Source organism: Rhipicephalus microplus, chromosome X, assembly GCF_043290135.1.
Source record: "Rhipicephalus microplus isolate Deutch F79 chromosome X, USDA_Rmic, whole genome shotgun sequence".
Lineage (NCBI taxonomy): Eukaryota > Metazoa > Arthropoda > Arachnida > Ixodida > Ixodidae > Rhipicephalus > Rhipicephalus microplus.
The window spans coordinates 483,953,261-483,978,181 of NC_134710.1; the positions used below are offsets into that span (position 1 = coordinate 483,953,261).

Below are 24,921 nucleotides of genomic sequence, written 5' to 3' on the forward strand. Positions count from 1 at the left end.
TTACCGAGCCTGCTGAGACCCATTTGACAACACGCCTACAGAGTCTCACAAGAAGAACAAGACACTATACGCCAACAGGTCCAGCAAATGCTCAAGGACGATGTCATCCGGCCGTCGACCAGTCCCTGGGCGTCCCCTGTTGTGTTAGTAAAAAAAAAAGATAGTACCCTGCGATTTTGCGTCGACTACCGAAGTTGAATAAAATCACGAAGAAAGACGTGTACCCTTTACCACGAATAGATGACTCCCTGGACCGCATTCGAAACACTCCTTACTTTTCTTCCGTGGATCTACGCGGTGGCTATTGACAAATTTCTCTTGATGAGCGTTACCGCGAAAACACCGCCTTCACTACTCTTAACGGACTCCACGAGTTCAAGGTCCTTCCCTTTGACTTATGCTTGGTGCCAGCTGCTTTTCAAAGAATGATGGACATGGTTCTTTCTGGGTTAAAATGGCAATCACGTCTTGTCTACTTCGATGATGTGGTCATCTTCTCAAACACGTTTGAGCAGCACGTCCAGCGCTTACAGACTGTTCTTCAGGCGATTCGAACAGCTGGATATTCTCTCGAACCTGAGAAATGCCACTTTGCTTTTGAGGAACTGAAGTTTCTTGGTCGCGTTTTCAGCCAAGCTGGTATACGTCCAGACCCTGGGAAAACGAAAGCTGTTGCCGTATTTCCTATCCCAACGCACAAGTGCGATCTCGGCCAATTTCTGGGAATGTGCGCATATTACAGGCGCTTTGTCAAAGGCTTCTGTAAAATTGCTAAACCTCTAAATGAACTTACAAAAGACGGCGTACCATTTGTTAGGGGTCAGGATCAGCATCACGCTTTTGACACGCTACGAAACCATCTCCAAGCCCCACCTGTACTCGATCACTTTGACGACAACGCTGCCACAGAGCTACACAGGAATGCTAGCAACGTCAGACTTGGAGCTGTATTGGTTCAATGCAAAATGGCGGAGAGCACATGATTGCCTATGCAAGTATGAGCATCCGCAGAGAAAAACTACTCTGCAACAGAAAAAGAATGCTTAGCTGTTCACGAGTGTTGAAGATTGGGCGAGTTGGTTCGTCGTACTTGAACTGGTATAGCGCATTACGGGGAAGAAGAAACGGCCGAGCAGACCGACACACGAGGACAGAGCGCTAACTTCCTACTGAGCTTTATTGTCAAACTGCATCAAATATGTAGACCGGCGCAAACATACAAAACCACCCTAACGCAACGACAAGATAACACACAACATCGCACCGTCACATATCACAGATTCTTAGGCGGTTTATCCTGATTAAGGAAGGCCACTTCATGTTCAGATAAAACCAAAGAAGGGGCGCTAATACACGTGCTGCCAGCTCTTGCTATACAATGCGCTTCTATAATTTCTCGAGTTAATTGTGACGGGTGCTTTTTTACCCCTTCACATCGATCAAACATGGGGGTACATCCACAGTCGCGGCAGTGAATTCCAATGTGGCCCTGGATTGCTTTGTGAACATTATAATGGTGCTCTTTTAGCCTTTCATTAAGGCATCGCCCCGTGTGGCCGAAATACCACATACCACATGAGAATGGAATCGCGTAAACAACCCCCGCTACACACGGCACAAACCGAGTTTTGTGATTAGTTGCGCAACCAGTGGTACGTGATTTAAGAGGGTTGACTGCTTTTCAAAGCCGCTGTAACTTATCTGGCGCTGAAAACACCACTTTGACACTGCATTTCTCCCCTATCTTTTTTAGCCGGTGGGAAATGTCATGCACGTAGGGTAAAACTACGGGTCTTTTTCTGTCGTTAGATTCCGCCTGAGCCTCGGAGTTGCAACCTTTCTTTATCTGTTTTAATAGCTTTTCAGCTATAGATGCCAGTAGGATAGCTGGGTACCCAGCACTCAAAAGCCTTTCAGCTTGAGCTGCAAAACTGCGCTGCATGACATAATGACACGATTTCCTAAGAGGGTTGATGAGACTGAATGCAGGAACAGCGCAACCTAGAAGTAGTTACTTCGTAACTGCGGAAGCGAAAAAACAAGGACAGAAAATGTCTCAGGTCTACGGGTCTTTTTTGGTCGTTAGACCGAAAAAGACCCGTAGTTTTACCCTACGTGCATGACATTTCCCACCGGCTAAAAAAGATAGGGGAGAAATGCAGCGTCAAAGTGGTGTTTTCAGCGCCGGATAAGTTACAGCGGCTTTGCAAAGCGGTCAACCCTCTTAAATCACGTACCACTGGTTGCGCAACTAAGCACAAAACTCGGTTTGTGCCGTGTGTAGCGGGGGTTGTTTACGCGATTCCATTCTCATGTGGTATGTGGTATTTCGGCCAAACGGGGCGATGCCTTAATGAAAGGTTAAAAGAGCACCATTATAATGTTCACAAAGCAATCCAGGGCCACATTGGAATTCACTGCCGCGACTGTGGATGTACCCCCATGTTTGATCGATGTGAAGTGGTAAAAAAGCACCCGTCACAATTAACTCGAGAAATTATAGAAGCGCATTGTATAGCAAGAGCTGGCAGCACGTGTATTAGCGCCCCTTCTTTGGTTTTATCTGAACATGAAGTGGCCTTCCTTAAGCAGGATAACCGCCTACCTAAGAATCTGTGATATGTGACGGTGCGATGTTGTGTGTTATCTTGTCGTTGCGTTAGGGTGGTTTTGTATGCTTGCGCCGGTCTACATATTTGATGCAGTTTGACAATAAAGCTCAGTTGGAAGTTAGCGCTCTGTCCTCGTGTGTCGGTCTGCTCCGCCGTTTCTTCTTCCCCTAATGCGCTATAACTGTTCAAATGCTTAGCTGTTTTTTGGGCTATAACAAAGTTTCAGCCTTATTTGTACTGTCGCCCTTTCAGGGTAGTTAGCGACCACCATTCTTTATGCTGGCTCGCCAACCTCGAAGGTCCTTCCATCCGTCTAGCACGGTGTAGCCTTCGGCTGCAAGAATTTGACGTTACAATCATTCACAAGTCGGGACACAAACGCACCGATGCTGACTGTCTCTCACGTGCGCCAATGGGAAGTACGAACGCGGATGTTGAAGAGGGCGATACATTCCTTTCCTTTGTATCGGCAACCGACTTTGCTCAACAACAACACAACGACATGTAGCTAAGTCCGCTGATTGACTACCTCGAAGGCCGAAAAAGCAGTCTTCCTCGAAACTTCACACGCTCGCTGGCCTCGTTCTGCATCAGGGATGGAGTCCTCTATAAAAAGAATATTGACCATACTTAGGCTACTTACCTACTGGTTGTGCCGACCTCGCTTCGTGACAATATTTTACATGCTTGTCATGATGAACCATCATCCGGACACCTTGGCTACGCGCGCACCTTGGAAAGAATTCACCGCTCCTACTACTGCCCACGCTTCGCGAAGACAGTCAAGCAGTACGTCCACGCATGCTGCAACTGCCAGCGTCGTAAGACTCCACCTGTCCGACCAGCAGGACTACTACAGCCTATCGCCACACTGAAAACACCATTCCATCAAATTGGGATTGACTTGCTCGGATCGTTTCCCATGTCTTCGTCTTTAAATCGGTGGATTGTGGTTGCCACCAATTACTTAACATGTTACAGCGAAACAAAACAAAAGCCCTGTCCAAAGCTACCACAGCCAAAATCGTCCAGTTTTTCGCCACTGTGTCGTCCTTCGTCACGGAGCGCCAGCTGTGATAGTTACTGATCTTGGGACAGCTTTCACCACGGAGATGCTTCAAGAAGTGCTGAGACTAAGTGGTACAGAACATGGAAAACTACGGGTCATCACCCCCAAACAAACGGACTCACTGAACGGTTGAACAAGACCATTGCAGTTATGCTGTCAATGTATGTGGCCGTTGATCACTAGAACTGGGACGATATACCCCCTTACATAACTTTTGCTTACAATACAGTAGTCCAAGAGAGTACAGGTTTCACCCCATTTCGCTTAGTTCATGGTCGAGAGGTCACTACGATGCTCGATGCAATGCTCCTTCCCAACAACCTGGGCATATTCAACGTGGACGCTGCCTTGTTCGATCAACGCACTGAGGAGGCCCGTCAACTCTCCCGACGCCGTATTCAGACTCGCCAAACTGCCGATGCACGCTGCTACAACCTTACACACCGAGAGGTTACCTTCCAACCAGGCGATGAAGTTTGGGTGTGGACCCCCATCCGACAGCGTAATCACTCTGAAAAGTTTGTGCGGCACTAGTTCGGCCCGTACAAAGTTCTACGCCGACTCAGGGACGTTACATATGAAGTTCTCTCTGAGGGCACCTCAAGACGTCCCCGTCTGTTTCCACAAAGTGATGTGGTGCATGTGTCAAGGCTCAAGCCATATTTCTCGCATCATCAATCGAATGTGGACTGACTTATCATGCAATGTCTACTTATTTTTTTGTCACTTTTGTTTCTTTCTGATGTGTCTTGTGTCCTAACTCCTTTCTTTATTGAGTACTTCTGTGACACCAGCCCATTTTTTTTTTTTTGCCTTAAGACGCAGTTGTTAGATTCGGTAGTAGCGTCTTTTCTTTCTCATTTTTTTCAACTTCTCACCAGCATCGAGACAATGCTTTTCGAGGAGAGAAAATAATGTCTCAGGTAAATGGGTATGAGCCATCAATTGTAGCGTGAAATCGCTTCGAAGTGGAGAAAGAAGAGAACATTGCTTCCTGGTCTGGGTGTGGGCAAGACGTCGACTCCTAGCTGTGTCTGTTATTTCGCTCATGGCAATACCTTGGAGTCAGGTGCAACAGTGTAACTGCACAAAAGATTACGTGCATAGTTAAGTTATCGAGTTTAAAGTGTCATAAATTTTCAGTGGGCTATGAGGAATTTCGCTGACAACTTTGCTTTAATTTTCACGAGGATTTGTTAACCTCAGCCTCAGGCACTACAAAAATTGTTTTCTTGTTTGTTTTTTCATTTATCTTTGATCACAATGTTTCAACGTGAGTAAGAATCTTGTCTGTGACTTCTCGTACGACAGCTCAAAAAAGTCGACGAAGCCATTCTCACGTAGTGCCATTCTGTCCACCGCAAAACTACTGCTCACCACCCGCAGACGAATGGTCTCACTGAACGCTTCAACCACACCCTCGGCGACATGCTTTTGATGTATGTCGCCGCCAACCACACGAATTAGGATACTATACTGCCCTTCATCACCTACACCTACAACACCGCCCTTCAGAACATGAGTGGTTTTTCACCTTTCTTCTTGCTGTGCGGAAGGCACCTGTCACACACCATCGACACAATACTCCCGTACATGGCGGATCCATAGTGTGCACCTATTTTTGAGACAGCCAGGCTTGCTGAAGAGTGTCACGAGCTTACTAAGAATTTTACGACGCATGAGCAAGAGCAGCAAAAGAGTATTCGTGATGGCTCCACCACTGCTGAGCCCACGTTCCTTCCTGGTTCTCTCGTGTGGCTCTCAATCCCGACCTCTGTAGCTGGCATTTCTTCCAAACTACTCCCAAAATACGAAGGCCCCTACCGTGTCATCGAGCCCACATCTCTGGTCAACTATCTGATCGAACCAATTAAACAATCTTCGAACATGTGCCGTCGCGGGCGCGACATAGTCAACGTGGAGCGCCTGAAGGCTTACTATGACCCGCTCATAGTGACAAGCTGTTAAGTCGCCAGGCAACTCCCTCTTTGACCCCGGGGTAATTGTAGAGACGCCTCCAAACACTAAAATGGGTCGAATTCTCAAGTGCTTTCTAGTGGGTCTACCCAAAAAGGACGCTGCTCGCGCTGAGAGTCCGTGCTTGGCCGTTACTGTCGCCATTGTGTATGCTCGCTGTGTGCCGGCTAATAAACACCCTAACAGTACATGCATTATTTTGATATCTTTTGCTTCTACATATCGCACGGCATATCCTACTTTCGAACCACAGTATTACTCACGTCAGTAAATTTGTGCATGTTTGTCTTGGCCATAGTTACGGCTCGGCTTGAAGGTCTTCTGGTTAGGCTAGAACTTCCATCGGCAGAGGCTTTCCGGGCTATGTTATGCCTCCTAATAATAATAATAATAATATTATTATTATTGCCATTATTGTTGGTGATGCAATGGCAAATGTCCTCAGCTATGCACTTATTGCTGGTAGCTCGCGTTTTAAAGGTAGCATGGAGTAACTTCTGCTAAATTTCTCATTTCAGTTTCTTGAGATCGTTATTAAATCTCATTACTTTTTACCATAACGTCCATGGAAGAGTACCTAAACAAAGGTAACACACCGGCATCTGTGATTCATCTATAGAATTGAGGAAGCTGTAGCGACCTAACAGATTTGTTCTTGCCACGACATATTCAAATGCCAGCGATTGAAATGCTACCCCCAGCTTTCATTCCAAGCATCTGGTGACTTTCGCTGCACTCCAAGTGCGTCTGGTGACTTTCGTTGCACTCCAAGTGTCAGAGCCCAGAGAAATAGAACAACATGCATGTCCTTGTCGTGAAAAAAAAATGTTTTTTTCAGTACACATCCCAAGAATGCTCCGTTTTTGGGATGCGGCCGTTGGTTGTCGTCGAGGCAAGGTGCACGGAATATGCAAGTAGTAGGAGTAGCAATAGTAGAGTGAGTGAGTGAGTGAGTGAGTGAGTGAGTGAGTGAGTGAGTGTGTGTGTGTGTGTGTGTGTGTGTGTGTGTGTGTGTGTGTGTGTTTGTGTTTGTGTTTCTGAAAAAATATTAGAGGTGTGCAAATTAGGTGGGAATGCAAATCTACAGTAAATGCAGCAATCCAGGTCGAATCAAATCTAATCGCATCCACATCGTAAATAGTAAAGTGAGTAAATACAGCAATACAGTTTGATCTAATCCAATCCAAATTCTAAGTGGCCTGGGCTGTAGCCATATTCTTGTGAACTATAATATACTTCTGGGGCGAAACCGGCTGGGCTTCCGTGGCCTCCTTTTAACAGGTGACGTGAGATGGCGCCACTTGTAAATTTTCTAGCACCTTTGGCTGCATTGTAGGACTATCGCGGGCTCCTTCAGACTTTCAGCTGCTGGTAATTTTAGCTTGTGTGTGTTTGCTTCCTGGTTCTTTTGAATATCAAGTAGCGAACTTGTTCACTTCCTGGCTTGGATGATTTTTTTTGGCCACAGATACGTATTTTTTTTTTTTCACATTTACTTCACGTGCAGAGCTTTCTGAGCACATGCGATATATTCACTTATTTTACATGTTTTTGCCACTCGATGGTTTACTTTCAGTGCACAGTGTTTTCCAAGCAGATGTGATGGTCATCAAATTTCAGGAAAATCAAATTGGTGGACGCTTGGAAAAGGTGTATGAGGTTTCTAAATGTAACTCAGATCCAACCACTGGCACTAACATTGGCGGCAGCCATGAAACTTCGTTGTATTAAAATTACAAATATGCGTTCGCTGTTATATTGTGGTTAAAAATATATTGTCTAATATTACTTAAAGGTATGTTATATGCAACACTTCTCATATCGAGAATTTCATTACATTGATGTTTAACAGTGTTTTCTGAGCAGTTTCTTTAAAATGATTTATGTTGAAAAGCACAGTTCTGCATTTCTAGTTAGGTTACTTGAAGAGCTGGAAAAATTGTGATCTTTGCCTTGTTAGTGTCACACAGAATAAACTTGCTTAATGACTACAAGGCACTATTTTATAAGCAAGGAAGTGAGGCCAGGTTATGTCAGAATGATGACCATTTATAAGAAATTGCATGCCTGGCATATCCTACTTTCGAACCACAGTATTACTCACGTCGGTAAATTTGTGCATGTTTGTCTTGGCCATAGTTACGGCTCGGCTTGAAGGTCTTCTGGTTAGGCTAGAACTTCCATCGGCAGAGGCTTTCCGGGCACTCACACTTTCTTGGGTTAGTTCATTTTCAAGAACTGTCAAAAGAATGCATTGCTAATTTCCGTTCAAACAAAGCAGTGGGGACACAAAGTCAGGCACACATTGAAATTGGCTGTTTTAATGCATGAAATGCATGCTTGTTAGCAGCACATGCAATCAGCCATTTAAGAGGGCTGCACTTGTTTGAAGAAATCATGTCACAGGGTAGCACGATTCTAATCTCGAACTGAAAATGTTTTTTTTTAAGCTGAGGAACATGCTGTGGCGAGTATAAATTCCACCTGAAATCTTGAGAAGCTACATGATCTTATATAAGAAAATGACATAAGTTTAGTGTTTCCCTGTTTGACTGAAAGTTGGCATGCGTAGCTATGCCCTTCCTTTTTTCTATAGGGGCGCATATGGTGACCCCTTGAGGTTCTGATAAGAGTGAATAAGAAAGGAGCAGTGTCCCGGGACAGTGCAGGAAAGAGCGAGCACTGTGCTGGGGAGGTGGGTGGCATTTGGCTCCAACGCTTGTGTGATTCACCACTGATTTTGCAGAAATGGAGAATGTTTATCTGATAGTGTTTTAAATATTTCTTGCCGTGTGCAAAATACTAATCGCACGTAAACTTCGCTGCACACACCGTGCAACAAGAGCTTTTTACTGGAGCAGAGGTGCTATTCTGGGGGTAAAGCTGCCACTGTGGTGCTTGGCAGCTGAGATGAAAGGTGCAGGTTAATCTCAGCCTCGGCAGTCACATTTCAGTGGAGGCGAAACAGTAGAATCTAGATGATACGAATTTGAAGGGAGTTCTCAAAATGTTCGTATCATCTCAAATTCGTATAGCCAAAAACCAGTTAAAGCTGATTATGAAGATGAATAAGAACTTTATTGGGGTCAACTACTACTTGCCCAAAGAAAGTTCTTTTGAACTTTTCTGCCTTTACCGCCTCTCAATAAAGGGCCGCAGTTTTTTCGCTCATGCTGCTGGCACTTAAAGCGCATTCACTCTTGGCATCAAAGGAAGGGAAAGTGGCATAGATTATTGAAAATTCGCTCGGCGACCGGAAAAGCCTGCCGTGTAGTCGACACAAAATAAAATCAGTCATACTCCCGGGAAAATTCAAGCGAAAACGCCAGAGCAGCTGTGAAACCACGTTCGTGCCCGCTGAAAGTTGTTCACATTCATTCTGCTTACCACCGCCGCCTGCGAATTCATTTCATTTTGCCCATTTCCTGAGCATTAAAATTTGTAACGACTTCTAGTTATGCTTGCAGAGCACTGAAAAGAAACAGTTTACACCTGTACAAACATTGTTTCGGGAGATACGCCAGCAGAAACAGCACGAACGAAAGCAGCGGCAGATTCTGCTGGCAGTACCAAAGCAGGCCACGTTAGGGCATGCCGACTCACCTCTGCTGCACCTTCTTCTACTTCAGGTGTTGGCAACAATCGTAATTCAAACCAGGCTCTCGATGAACGCCTTTTTGTCAAGGCCGTGAACTATGTCGTACTGCGCGGGTAGTTCACGATTGTGCCGTGGCGAACCATCACCGACGCCTTTGCCGTCATGTTGAATTTGCAGCCTGTTGTTTACGTCACATCATTTGAGAGAGAGCTAGTGTAGTTAGTGTAGCCGAAGCCATGCAGCAAATAGGTGATATGCTATCCCGTTGCGAAAAAATTGGTCTGGGGCCGATTTTTTCGCATTAGCCTTGCGGTGTGATTTTCCGGCCACTTGGGCGCTGAAACGAGGGAAATTCCCATGAGTGTTGCCATGTTCACTCCCTTCGAGGTACGGAGTGAACGGACCTTCGTCTCACAGACAAGCCGCGTTGCTCCATCTGCATGCAGCGGTGAACCGTGGGTTCGTATCATCTGCAGTGACAGGGGAAATCGTTCGCATAACACTGAATCGCGGCTTATTTTAAATTATGTAGCCCATCCAGAGCAACCTTATAATCTGTATTGCAAAATTCGTATCAACCGTTACCACATCATCGAGGTTCTACTCTGTACTCTACCATAGCAGTATGCATTAACCCCTTATGTTCTATAGTTCGGCACTGCTGGATAAGTTTCTTCTCGATTGATTCATGCTGTTTTTTATTTCTCTAATGCATTATGCTCCATCTGTAAAAGAGTAAGTATGCTATACTTTCAGACCCGAATAGATGAAAAATTGGAAAAGTGTTTCGATTCCTAGGTCATGGGAATTATGTGAAGCTGTTCAAAATGCTTTAATTTGATGTTTTCAGGCCTGGCATGAGCTGAAAGTGCGAAAAAAACCATGCGATGTAACAGAGGCAAAGCAACGGTTTCGGGCGGCGACAGCAAAAATGCGCCTGGAAAAGGTCAAAAACTGGCAAGGTGTTGGTCCGGAAAAGAACTACCAGTATCGACGGTTTCCAAAGGACGATTTAGGTAGTGTTTTAAGGATTATTGTTTCTACTATTTCATTTTACACGTGTCTGTTATCCTTTTTTTTTCCGGAGGGTCGCATGAATTATCAGTGTGTTGTACAGCTGTCAGTAAAAGAAAAAAACTCATATTTATAAAACCTATACTCTAACTACAATGTAGCGACCACTGATACAACAAACTACCGGTTTCAACAAAGTAAATGAAGAATATTCTTGCAATAGATAAAGTGATAGGAATACACTGTGAATTTTAGATATAACGAACAAATTTTTGTGTAAGATGCAACTTTGTTATAATGAGGTTTGAGTGTATTTCAATCACATAGTCTGGGTAAAAATTTTTTCCCAAATTTTTTTGGCACATCATTTTTGTAATGAATGAAATTTGGGCTTGTGATTGTGGCAGTCACAAACACATGCAAATGCATATTACACTGTATATCACTCCCCCTCTATACTTGTAGCAACTTACTGTGGCAGTGAAAGGAAAGCTACGGTGGCGGCGCTCACTGGTCTGTGTTACTGCGCCAAAGTAGTGCCTGATGAATGTGTTTCAGCTTCGTCATGGCAGATGCGTATTTCCTACAGTTAATTTCGTCATATGTGCGCCTTCATTGGTTGCGTTAAAGCACGATTACCGAGCATGCAGGCATATTGGCATTTCATTCCCCATGACTAATTTGTCTGTTTCATTCTGTGTCATCCAGAAATAACGTGAATATTTTCAGCGCTGCAGTTTTTAGGGCGTGCATTGATATGTAAACTCGTATAGATCTGAAAACTTATGTGTGTAGTGCGATTGCATAGCACGGGCTCGATACACTGAAGAGCAGCTCGCACTTCCTGTGGTGCGAAGTAACATTCAGTTTGGACCGCGTTGAGTTACGCCGGCATGAAAAGGACATCGGTGGGCCAATGCCCACATGCTCCTCGGCTCAGAAAACGTGTAGCGGCGACTTGGCGCCGCTGCAGAACCCCCCGAATACTGTGCCCAAACTCAACCGCTGCCAGTTTTCATCTCACATTAAAACTAATGGCGTCTCATTGCGAATGTAGTTCTAGTGTACTTTCTGGCGAAAAGCAGACAGGGTAAATATATCGTACCGCTGCACTTTTGTTTTTCCAGTAACTTTTGCTGGTGATTCAGCAGCTAAACGAAGTCTCTTACACTTTGGAGACTTCAGCGTACCCTTTAAAACATCCCCCTTGAGCTGTGCCACAGTTTGCTTGCTCAGGCCGGTAAGCTGTGCGACCAAATGATGCACGTAAGCGACAGAGAGTTTTGGTTGTGTCAGTCTCATTTGGCCGTGCACATTGCCAACCAATTGCTTGGTTTGTTTCGACAGTTTTTGGTACTTAAGCTTCTTGAATATCCTGTGCGGTAAGCGAACTGGCGAGCAACCGAAGCATGTAGGCACTGACGACACGGAGGACATTTTTTTTCCCCCTGAAAAGAGATGATGAAGGAAGAGAGCCGAGGCGATGGCAATGGGGAACGCAGCAACTAAAAAAGTCCAAGAAATCTAAAATATAATGCTATTTAACATAATATCACTAATAATCTTCCAAAATTATCAATTAGCTGCTAAAAATTATGACTGTACATTTTTGAATGTTTAGGTTACGCACAAAAACCCTTTTTTTTTTTTTTGCGGAACAACTTTCAGTTGTGCAACAACTCTGATTAAACGGCGTGGTTTGACTCGGTAGCCTTGACTGCATTGCCACAGAAAGTTGTCTCCGAGTACTACGCTGCTTAAAACTTGAGTGGCATTTAAAGGTGTTCACCACCTTGCAGCTGCTACAGAGGAAATAGGCTTGCGACACTGTAATGGAAGTGGCACTTCATATGGCGCGTGCCGCTGTGTTCGTTATAGGTGCTGTGCTGTGATTTGCATTGTTGTCAAATGCATTTAGTAAGTTTTGGTTTTTATCGTTATGCTTTTCAGTGAAGTGATGCACACTATCCCTCATTCCATGCTTCCTTTCTCCATTGGTTGTCTTCTTATCTACTTGTGTGTAGAAGGGTCTCTTCATAGTGTGGGGTGTCGAAATGGAGAGCGAGCGCCACGCTCTTGGAGTGAATGGACACAGTAGACACGATTGGAACAAACCAAAACAAAACACACATTTATTTAAAGGGACACTAAAGGCAACTATTAACGATAGTTATAGCCTCTCCAGGGGTGTCTGTGTGCAAGCAGGCGTTTAATGTGTAGCGACACCACGGACCCAAGCTAACGGGGTATTTCGATCCCCTCCCACGCCTAGCCGTGCGTGGCGGAGCCGCGTCTGGGGAAAAGGGGATCCTGGGGGTGGAGCCGATACTGGGTGCTTAGACCTTTAAGGCCCCCCGGCAGAGGCAACACACCCCTTTGGCCCTGGCTTCACGTAGACCGCACCCCTGGGCTGGCCTACCCAGGGAAAATCGGCAGTCGCCTTTTCCTATCTCTCTCTCTCGCTACATCTTCGTCTTTATCTCTCACTTTTTATCTGTCCTGTCATCTTCTCTCTTCTGTTTACTTCCGATCTTTCCTGGCAGCAAAGGTTAACCTTGTGTGGATGCCCAGTCTTGGTCATCCCATATTAGGTTATAGCAGCGCTGTACAGCTGGCGTAGACAGGATTTGCCAAGCATCTCCTGCCACGTCCCCTTGTTGGGCTCGGTAGTGGGTGGCTGGCACCGCTGCGGAACTTAAACGACCTGTTATGTTAAGTGCATCTTCTTCCAAAGCTGATCGTAACCTGAAAAGGTTGTGCACTGAAGCAATCACCACATTCTTTTTTAATGCCAATGAGCGCTTTCCAAAGTACCATGTAATACATTGGTAACAGCCTGGTGGAAAATCCAGAGCTATCTTTCCATTTTAGGGGCAAGAACTAGGACCTGGCTATAAGGCCCCTAAAATAGCTAGCGGCAATCTTCTGCTTGAACTGCAAGATAGGAAGCAATATGAAGCCCTCCCGAATCTGACATCTATTGGAAATATGCCCTATCATAGTCAGTCTACATAGGTCTATGAATACTGTTCGAGGTGTTGTTTCTGATGATGACCTCTTGGGCCTAACTGAAGTCGAGCTCCTTGACGGATGGAAAGAGCAATATGTTGTAAACATCCAAAGAATAAAGATCACAAGGGACAACACAGAAAAACCAACAAAACACATTATACTTACATTTGAATCTAGTGAATTGCCAGAACACATTGAAACAGGCTACACTAAACTCTGAGTGTGCCCATACATACCGAACCCGCGAAGGTGCTTCAAGTGTCAATGGTACGGTCATGGCTCCCTTGCTTGTCGAAAGCAATCCACATGTGCCAAATGTGCATCAAAAGAGCACATCTCCGAAAAATGCAATTCTTCATCTCACTGTGCAAACTGCAGTGGTGACCACCCAGCGTACTCCCGATCGTGGTCAGCGTGGAAGAAGGAAAACGGCATAAATACATTGAAAGTGATGAAAAAAATCTTCAGGGAGGCTAGGAGAAGGTGCTCACTGTTCTGGGGCACAACTTACGCTGATGTGGCGCATCTGGGGGCAGTGCCACACCAGCCTCCGCCACTTGTCTGGCCCGCGCAGAGTGAGTCGATGGCTGTGGCGGCTGCCCGCAAGGCAGCAGTAGTTAAGACTACTGCGCTAACTTGTGAACAGGAACCGGCGACTCCAGGGCCATCGGTTCCCAAGGCCTTGTTACACCAGGCAAGGCCCGAAACACGAACTAAAGACCACACGTGCGGTCTTCCAGTGCCTTTCAGGAGGCAATGAAAAGAGCACCGGCACCTCTGGTGCCGCAACACTGGCGTGGTTCTCTGGACCTCGCCAAGAAAACAAAAAAAGCCACTAACGGGATCGGACGATGGTCCTACCTCTTGAACCCTAAAATACACTAAACCTATTAAAATGCACACAGCACCATTCTATGCTCATCATGCAGACATAAATACTGCACTGGAACAACGGAGACCTTCTTCGAAACCTCGATGATCTACAAGAACTGCTGCACAATTCACAAGGGCTGTGTGTACAAGAGAACCACTTGAAAGCAAAACACACAAACTTTCTACAGAATTACGTCATTTTCTGAAGGGATCGAGATGATGCAATGGCATCATCAGGTGGTGTGGCCATTATAATTAATCAAGGCGTAGCGTGTGCACACCTACCACTACAAACATCCCTTGAGGCAGTGGCTGTTCGAGCAGTTCTTTTGAACAAACTCGTCACCACCTGCTCTTTTTACATACCTTCACAGTACCGCCTCGATAAACATGTATTCCAGACCTTAATAGATGAACTTCCAGAGTCTTCCATGGTCCTTGGGGACCTGAATGCACTCAGCAGTCTATGGGGTGACTCTCGCTGCAATGCGCGAGGTCGCCTAATCGAACAATTTTTGTTCTCTTCCGGCGCATTTCTGTTGAATAGGAAAAAGCCAACAAACTATTCCCTCGCAAACCATATATACTTGGCTATAGACCTCAGCATTGCATCCCCAACTCTTATTACCCTACCTGATTGGAAAGTTATTGCGAATCCCTACAGAAGTGACAATTTTCCAATAGTTCTGTGCGTACCAAAAGGAAATGAATGCTCTATACAGGTTCCTAAGTGGAATATTGAGAAAGCAGATTGGGAACAGTTTAAAAAAAATGCACTTTTAAATTAGAGTGATTTGTGTGCCATAAGCCTAAATGCAGCTGTTGACTACTTCGCAAAATTTTTGAATGATGCTGCCACAAAATGTATTCCACAAAGCCGACTGTCTGTCAAACGACACGCGCCTTGGTGGAACAATGATTGTCAAAATGCTCGAAAAAAGCAAAATAAAGCATGAAGGTTGCTTCGAACTCACCGACAGCCGAGAACCTTGACAATTTTAAGAACATGAAATCCCAAGGTAGAAGAACGCGCAGACAGACGAGGAGGGAAAGCTGGCAGAAGTTTTTATCAAAAATCAATTCATATACACAAGAGGCGAGAGAGCGGAACATGGTAGGAAAGGTAGCAGGACGGCAATCTCATCCACTTCCTCTAGTAAACACACAAGGTGGCAGCTTGGAAGACCAAGCGAACACCCTCGGCGCACACTTCGAGCAGATCTCTAGTTGTCCCACTACACCACATCGTTCGAACAATACAAAACAATAATAAAAAAACAGAGGCTAGAGTGCAAATCTCCAAACACGAAGAATACAACAAACCGTTCGTCATAGCTGAGTTAGAGGCGCCGATAAACTGCTGTAACAACTCATCCCTTGGCCCGGACCGTGTAGTATATGAAATGCTAAAGCACCTGCCCTCTGAAACTAAAAAAAACCTTGTCTTCCTGTACAATGCTATTTGGTTTTCTGTACGAATCCCATTAGCCTAGAAAGAAGCCATTGTTATTTCGATTCTAAAGCAAGGCAAGGATCCATCCTCTATTATCAGCTACAGACCGATCGCACTAACAAGTTGTCTTTGCAAACTTTTCGAAATGATGATTAACCGCCGGCTTTTACAACATCTGGAATCAAACAATTTACTCGATCCACACCAGTTCAGATTTCGTGAGGGTAGATCCACCACTGACCCCCTGCTACCCATTGAGGCACAAATCCGCGACGCTTTCGTTCATAAACAGTTCTTTCTTTCAGTATTCGTAGATATGGAAAAGGCATACGACACGACATGGCATTTTGGCATACTGCGAGGCCTCTAACACTTTGGTGTTCGAGATAAAATGCTGACCATAATGGAAAGTCATTTGTCAAACCACACTTTCTGTGTCCGAGTGGGGAATGTCCTGTCACGAACATTTGTCCAGGAGACTGGAGTGCCGCAAGGTGGTGTGTTGAGTTGCACACTTTTTATTGTAAAAATGAATACACTGCATTCCTACATTCCAGGCAATATGTTTTGTTCTACATATGTCGACGACGTCAGATCAGTTTTAAATCCTGCAGTCTCGCAATCTGCGAGCGGCTGCTTTAGCTTTGTTTGAATAAAGTTACCAAATGGGCAGGCGAAAATGGTTTTATCCTCAACCCACAAAAAAGCTTTTGCATTTTATTTTCAAGAAAGAGAGGTCTCTATCCCGATTCGATCATTGACCTTCATGGCCAGCGACTAGCTGTTAAAACTCAACACAAGTTTTTAGGCATAATTTTAGACATGAAATTGACATTCGTACCCCACATAAAAAAAATCTCAAAAACAAATGCCTGAAAGTTATGAATGTACTAAAGGTCTTGTCGCGGACTTCGTGGGGCAGTGATAGGAAATGTCTCATGAATATCTATAGAAGCCTCATACGCACGCACTTAGATTATGGGGCTATTCTCTATCAGTCTGCCGCATCAAGCACTTTGAAAATGCTTGACCCGATCCATTATTTAGGCATCCGGCTCTCTACTGGTGTTTTTCTCTCTAGTCTTGTAGACAGCATGTACGTATAATCGAACAAGTGGTCGTTGCAACTTCAGAGATCTCACATGTCCTTGCTGTATTATTTTAAAGTGAATGCAGACAAAGAACACCTTACACATTCGACTATTAATGATATGTCAACTTCTGCACTGTTTTACAATGGTCCTTCGTTGTGAAAATCCTACTCGCTTCGTGTGAGGGGCCTTGCTCAGGAAACTGGTGTGCAACTGGAACACCTTTTGATAGATCCTGCAGCGTACCTGTCACCGTGGCAGTGGCAGACGATAGCCTGTGATGTGTCTTTCTTAGAGGTTAGAAAGAACGCGCCCATTGTACACATTCACACATACTTCATGGAACTGAAACATAAATACACTTGTCCTGAATTCTTTACTGATGCTTTAAAGTCGTACACTTCTGTGTCGTGCGCAGCGATCAGTCCATCTTTTTCGAATGCCGGCACTCTGCATCCCGACATAAGCGTCTTCACGGCAGAAGCTTTTGCGATACTTGCGGTCATTGAACATATAAAAGAAGCAAAGCTACAAAATTCAGTAATTTACACAGACTCCCTAAGCGTCGTAAGGGCTTTGAAAACTCTTAAGAAACACAAAAACCCTCTCCTTGTCTCACTTTATTCACTACTATGCACAGTGTACAAGTCTAAACAGCATGTTGTAGTGTGCTGGGTGCCACGACACCACGAGATCCAAGGTACGAGATGGCTGACCAGCTAACCGCATCTGTCCACGACAGCTCTGTTAATACATTCGCAGCTGTCCCTGCTCTTGACCCAAAAACCATATCTTAAATGAAAGCTGAGAGCTTATTGGCAGAGCACATGGGATAGTCGCACAGAAAATAAATTACACGCCATCAAGCTGTTTTTTGGTATATGGCCACCTGTATCAAGATCACACCCCACGGAAGTCAAACTCGCAAGGCTAAGAACAGGACACACACACAGCACACACTTATACCTTTTGTGTGGTGGCGATCCACCTTTGTGTGATAGATGTGGTGAATCATCACTCACTGTCAACCACATCCTCACCAATGCAGTGAATTGGACTCCATTAGAAAAAATCATTTTCCTTTAGCGTAGTGTGAACACATTCTACTTCATCCTGGATGTAGCTTACTGTGGACACATTCCACTTCATCCTGTGATGTTTATTGGCCAAGAACCACTTTTTAATTATTTGTCATTATTTGCATTTTTAGATGAAATTGAAAGCTTCAGCATCATATACAAGGGAAATCCGTAGCATAAACGCTTTATAGAGGTTGTTGCTGCGGTAGCTACTCTGAGGAAGCACCTGCTTCTGGAAGCACCTGCCTCTCACCCTTTGGTTTTCAAAGGGGTTGAGGAGGCATCCGTGCTATTTTACAATCGCTCACCTGTAGATACCATGGTCACTTGTGATTCATTCCACACCCATACATGGAATCGCGTATCAGTGTAATAATTTTATATTTTATACACATATTTTATGCTTTTATACAGTACATGGTTTTAGGCCTCTATACTGCTGTAACACACCATGCCATCGCAATCATTGGCCATTGCTTACATCGCATCAAAAACATCGCGCTCTTTGGCCACCCATGGCCCTTGCGCCACAAAACTCCACTAATCATCAACGATAGTTATAGCACAAGGACAGAACGATGACAAAGAGATGAGAAGGAACCGAGCACTCGTGTGCTTCTTGTCTCTTTGTCGTCGATCTGTTCTTGCGCTACAACTATCGTGATGTCATACCAACTAGTACAAACTGCCACACTTCTAAGCGACTATAAAGTCGATGTCGATTGTTGAAATAGTGGTCCAGAAACGTCTTACTGTTACTTTTGTGTCAAGTGAAACGGGTTGTTGAATAAGCAGGAGTTGACTCGGCGAACGGAAGCTTTATTTAGCGCAAGGGCTAACTGAACGCAAGCCTGCGATCACAGCAAGTCTTCTTCCTTTTCTGTACTCGAGCTCCATGCCCACTGCCCTCGGTACAATCACCCCCGGGCAATGAGGGAGCCATCCTGGCGACCTAAGGACAGGTGTACACAGAAGGGTCATGGTATGGCTTGAGCCGAGAGATGGGTACGATTTCTTGTCCCCGACGGCGCTTGTCCGGAGATGCATCCAGCGGCTCGACCAGGTAGTTGACAGGGGATCTTTGGCGTACAATTCGATAAGGGCCACGGTACCTGGACGAAAGCTTGTGGGAGAGTCCTGGAGGAGTAGAAGGAATCCATGACCACACCAGTGAGTTCGGAGCAAAGCTCATAGGCGTGGTTGATGCGTCGTGGCGATGTTTTTGGCGCGTCTGGTCATGTGACGTGAACGCACGAGCAAGCTTCCGACATTCTTCAGCCTGTGCTGCTGCTCGAGAAACGGTAGTCATCTCTGAAGGGTCCGGTCGATAAGGAAGAATAGTATCCATTGTTGGTGATGGCTCGCGTCCATAAAGAAGAAAGAAAGGCGAAAATCCAGTGGTGCTTTGCGTTGCAGTGTTGTAAGCATATGTCACAAAAGGCAGTATGCTACCCCTATATGACTGGTCGGATGAAGCGTACTTGGCTAGCATATCCCCAAGTGTACGATTAAAACGCTATGTCATCCCATTAGTTTGCGGGTGATAGGCTGTGGTAGTGCGGTGTATGATGCGACACTCGCTCAACAACGCTTTGATGGCATCGGAGAGAAAAACGCGGCCGGGGTCGCTTAGTAACTCCCGAGGAGCTCGATGCCTTAAAACCAGGTTTTCCAACATAAAACATGCGTCTTTTGCGCTAGCAGAAGGTAACGCAACTGTTTCAGCGTACTGCGTTAGGTGGTCGACAGCGACAATGACCCAGCGGTTGCTACTCGAAGTATAGGGAAGCGGACCGTAAAGGTCGATTCCGACATGATCGAAAGCTCGTGCTGGACATGGCAACGGCTGCAAGGGACCTGTGGCATGTTGATTGGGCAGTTTGCGTCGCTGGCGCGTAAGGCAAGACCTTGTAACGGCGAACGAAACGGTACATGCCGCGCCAGTAGTACCGCAGCTGCTAGCGAGTGTTTGTTTTTAACACACCAGCGTGGCCACATTGCGGATCATTGTGGATCGTGACACAGATGTCAGAGCACAGATGTCGGAGAATGACGAGCAACCACTTAGGGCCGATCGAGCTGTAGTTTCGGCGGTAAAGCAGGTTATCCCGAATAGCGAAGTGTCCTGCTTGACGGCGAAGCGTCCTGGAAACTGGAGCGGGCGTCTGGTTTGAGAGCAAGTCCAAATGGAGCGGGCGTCTGGTTTGAGAGCAAGTCCAAAAAAGAAGAAATCCAAGCATCTTTGCGTTGCTCGGAAGGCATGTCCGAAATGCTGATGGCCAAGGCAGCACTGGTGGAGATAGGCGAGCCGATAGGCTCTGAAGCCAATGGCGAACGTGACAAGGCATCGGCGTCTGAATGCTTCCGGCCAGAACGGTAGATAACACGGATATCGAACTCCTGTAACCGCAATGCCCAACGAGCGAGCCGATCATTAGGATCTTTTAGTAAAGATAACCAGCAAAGCGCATGGTGGTCTGTTACAATATCAAACGGACGTCCATATAAATAAGGCCGAAATTTTCTGATTGGCCAAATAATGGCGAGGCACTCCTTTTCAGTTACACTGTAATTCTTCTCGGCTTTACTGAGGGTGCGGCTGGCATAGGCAACGACATACTCGTCAAAGCCATCCTTGCGTTGGGCCAGTATGGCCCCTAGCCCGACACCACTAGCGTCTGTATGAAGCTCCGTTGGAGCAGACGGATCGAAATCTCGAAGTATGGGAAGCGTGGTGAGGAGCCGTCGGAGTTCCTGAAATGCATCATCACACGCCTGCGACCACGCTGACAAATCAGAACTTCCAGCAAGAAGATTGGTCAAGGGGGCGATAATGGATGCGAAATTGCGGACGTGGCGCCGGAAGTAAGAACATAGTCCGATGAAGCTTCGAAGCTCTTTGATGGTGGTTGGCTTTGGGAACGTCGCGACTGCATTAAGTTTCGTAGGGTCAGGAAGAATGCCGTCCTTAGAAACCACATGGCCGAGAATTACAAGCTTGCGAGCGCCGAAGTGGCATCTCTTCAAGTTAAGTTGAAGTCCCGCCGTGGAAAGGCACGTAAGAACTTGCTCGGGGCGGCTGAGGTGGGTTGCAAAGTCACTTGAAAATACCACAATGTTGTCCAAATAACAGAGGCACGTTTTTCATTTCAGACCTCGCAAGATGGTATCCATCATCCTTTCAAAAGTGGCAGGCGCATTGCAGAGGCCAAAGGGCATAACGGTGAATTCATATAGTCCATCTGGTGTTACAAAGGCTGTCTTCGGGCGGTCACCCTCTGCCATGGGCACCTGCCAGTAGCCGGAGCGTAAATCTAACGAAGAAAAGAACTCTGCTCCTTGTAGCCAGTCCAAAGCATCATCGATGCGCGGCAGAGGGTATACGTCTTTCCGCGTTATCTTGTTGAGTCGGCGATAGTCAATGCAGAACCGGATGGATCCGCCTTTTTTCTTCACGAGAACAACCGGTGAAGCCCAGGGACTGTTGGAGGGCTCGATGATGCCACGTCTCAACATGTCGTCCCCTTGTTCGTTGATGACACGGCGTTCAGCAGATGATACACGGTACACGGACGCTGTCTTAGCGGGGCTTGTTGACCGGTGTCAATATGGTGAACGACCGCAGAGGTTTGGCCTAAGCCTGACTGGTCACGATCGAATGAAGAGCGAAAGCGGAGTAGAAGATTCATAATCTCTTCGCGCTGAGTTGGTGCGAGCTCAGAGTCGATGGCATCCGAGAATACGTCGAGAACATCATTAGGCGTGTTGGTAGGAGTGACAGCACAAATTGGGAGCGAAACCGTAGAATCAAGTATAGTAGCCGGAAGAATGCACTCGTAAGGTTCGTAGCTTCCCAGGCATTCTCCACATAGTAGGAATGACGGGCTGACCGAGGGATTGCACACATAAATGGCAGCGTGACCGTTGCGAAAAACGACGACGGCAAACAGAAGCATGATATTTCGACGGCACGCAGATGGGACCGATGGCATAAACAACACAGGTGATTTTAGAGGGGAGGCACACGACACCGAGACAACAGCTGAGAAAGGCGCAATGTCAACGTCAGAAGCAGCAAACACTCTACACGAAGCGCCATCGTCGGGGTCATAGCACGGCACAGATAACGCGAGTTCGGAGCGAGCACAGTCGACCAAAGCAGAATTTGACGAAAGAAAGTCCCATCCTAGGATAACGTCATGCAAAGAAAGGAATAAAACTACAAATGTGACGACGTACATCGCACCTTGAATGGCGACTCGTGCAGTGCACAAAGCTGAAGGCTGAATATGATGGGGCGTAGCTGTCTGCAAAGATAGGTCGGTAAGTTGCGTGGTCACTTTCTTCAAGTTTCGGCACAGTTTCTCGCTAATTACAGATACGGCAGCACCAGTGTCAACAAGCCCGTGCACCTTAATGCCATCAATATAGAGTTCGATTTCGTTCGGGGGACAGCAGTTAGGTCTTGAAATGTTCGCTGCCAACGCAGTTCTTGCCTCCGGAACTGCGCCCGTCAGTTTTCCCCTCGCGGTGGGCTGTTGCGACGTAACATTGGAGAAATAGATCGATGACGAGGAGAAGGTGAATGGCTTGAGCCAGATGATTGGCGAACGAGACGTATGTCTAGAGGTGGATCGGCAGGAACGGGATATCGCGGCTGAGTGGGCATAGTGGGCATGTAACGTGAGGCCCCTGCAGTATCATGAGAAGGGAAGCTGCGACGACGGCAGTAATGAGCTACATGGCCCGGGATGCCACATGAAAAACATATCGGCCGATTATCCGGAGTGCGCCATTGGTTGACGTTAGGGGCACTGTTCGCTGAATAAAGTACCGTAAATGGTCGTGCAGGCGGTGGCGTCATATAAACATTCTGAGCTGTTTCGTGTACAGCCGGAGATAAAACGGTCAGCAAGCGGGAAGGTGGCGACGACGAATAAACGTGGCGAGTAGCTTCGTAGATGGCCGAAGACGCTGGCGCACGTGGCCGAGCAACTGCGGCTGCATACGTTAGTGGTGCGGTAACAGTTGGCGGAGCCTGAGCTGGCGGCAATGCTTCGGCAACTTGCGATTGAATAACCTGGCAAAGCGAAGGCGACAAGGGTGCCATCGGCGCGGTAGTTCTTGTGATTATAGATAGCTGCCGGGCGACCTCCTCGCGTATGAATTGCTTTATGAGTGGCATCAACCCAGAGTGGTCGGCGGTGTCATGGCGATAGTCGAGGGATGAGATGTCCGCGGTGTCTTGAGCAGCGCAACATGTAGAAGCGCGCTGCCTACGCAGCTCATCATAGCTTTGGCAGAGCTGAATCACCTCGGCGACCGTTTGGGGACTCTTCGCAGCCAGCATTTGAAATGCACCGTCATCGATTCCTTTCATGATGTTCTTGATCTTGCCTGCCTCGTCCAGAGTCGAATCGACGAGCTTGTAGAGAAAGAGCACATCTTCGATGTAGCTCGTGAAAGTTTCATCTGCTCTCTGCACTCTGCCCCGCAAGCGCTGTTCAGCACGAAGATGGCGGACAGCAGGACGGCCAAAGACTTTCGAGAGGGTTTTTGCCAATTCCGACCAGGTACTGAAATCACTTTGGTGATTCCTGTACCATAGTTTTGCCGCGTTGGTCGGGTAAAAACTCACATTTGTGAGCTTATCGGCTGCGTTTCACTTATTGTATGCGCTCACCAGTTCATACTCGGCAATCCAGCTGTCCACATCTTGGTCCTCTGTACCACCAAATATGGGGGGTCGCGCTGCCGAAGAGCGCCAGCGCAGAAGACAGGCACAGGTGCGAGATCTGGAGTAGCGGCCTGAGATGGCCCCGAATCAGTCATTGTAGGAGGTCGTTGGAGTGTGCGGCTGCGAAGTTCCAGGGTGAGGACCAGATGTACCCTGCACCTCCACCACTTGAAACGGGTTGTTGAACAAGCAGGAGTTGACTCGGCGAACAGAAGCTTTTTTTTTTTTATTGTAACTTTCACATCCATCTAACAAAAAACTTCGCAAACACTTGTTTGGTCCCATAGCCTAACTGGCTAGTAGAGGGACCGATTGTGGGACATACCCACATACTTGCGCAAGCGGTTACACAGCGACAAAGGACATCAACCTGGATACAATGTTTAAAATAGAAAAAAAGCAAAAAACGTATGATTGAACTATACAAAGAAACATAGCGCAGAACATAGCTACTTATAGCACAGAATAATAATAGCACTAGAATAATACTAATCATAATAATAATAATAATACTACTAAATGACTATGCAGACGTATTATTTAGAAAGTTCGCATGAAGTGCACGCTTCATGGCCAATGGAAAATTTCTAGCCTCTTTCACATCAGTCGGTATCGCATTCCATATGAGAGCGGCGTGAAATTCTATGAGCCTTCGACCGTAGGCATTTCTGGCTACTGGCAAATTAAAACAGTGATTCGCTGCAGCTCTTGTACACTGCGCGGGTAACGTAAAGGTGCTTAATGGGAATGGGTCATCACGTTTTATTATTCCATGCACTATATCAGCAACACTAGACACGTGAACAGAGTCCAGCGGAAGTACACACATCATTTGAAACAGTGGTTTTGTAGTATCCGACCTGTTTGAGTATGTAATAATCCGGACTGCCCTCTTTTGCAGGCGGCTAATACATTTCAAATGAGTTTTATATGTACTGCCCCACGATGCTATACAGTAGCTCAAGTGACTGTGCACGAATGCAAAATATAGGATGCGCAAAATTAATGCGCCAAAACATACACGGGCTTTTAGTAGCGTGTGACACCCATATGCTAGCTTGGAGCATGTCTTTTGTATATGCGATTTCCAGTTCATGACCGAGTCAAACATGACCCCTAAGTACTTGAACGAGGCTACTGGCTGTAGCAGTGCCGTATCTAAAACCAAGTTGAAACCTGCAAAGTCGAGTTCTTTTTTCCTAGAGTGAAAGACCATCTATTTAGTTTTCTCTGTGTTGATATTAAGGTGGTTTTGTTTAACCCATACTTGTACTCCCTGTAACTCTTCGTTAATTTTATCTTCGATGTCTCTTAAGCTTTATTTAGCGCAAGGGCTAACTGAACGCAAGCCTGCGATCACAGCAAGTCTTTTTCCTTTTCTGTACTCAAGCTCCATGCCCACTGCC

General features: G+C 46.2%; 1 protein-coding gene across 6 annotated transcripts in view; it reads left to right on the forward strand.

Annotated features, from left to right (window-relative positions):
• The window catches only part of LOC119160786 (uncharacterized), a 156,232-nt gene that overhangs the window by 26,061 nt on the left and 105,250 nt on the right, over positions 1-24,921 (forward strand). For all 6 annotated transcript variants that reach the window (XM_037413022.2, XM_075880886.1, XM_075880884.1 and 3 more), the window contains exon 3: positions 10,107-10,272. In XM_037413022.2, coding sequence (XP_037268919.1) covers positions 10,107-10,272 — 166 coding nt within the window. The remainder of the gene's footprint in view (positions 1-10,106; positions 10,273-24,921) is intronic.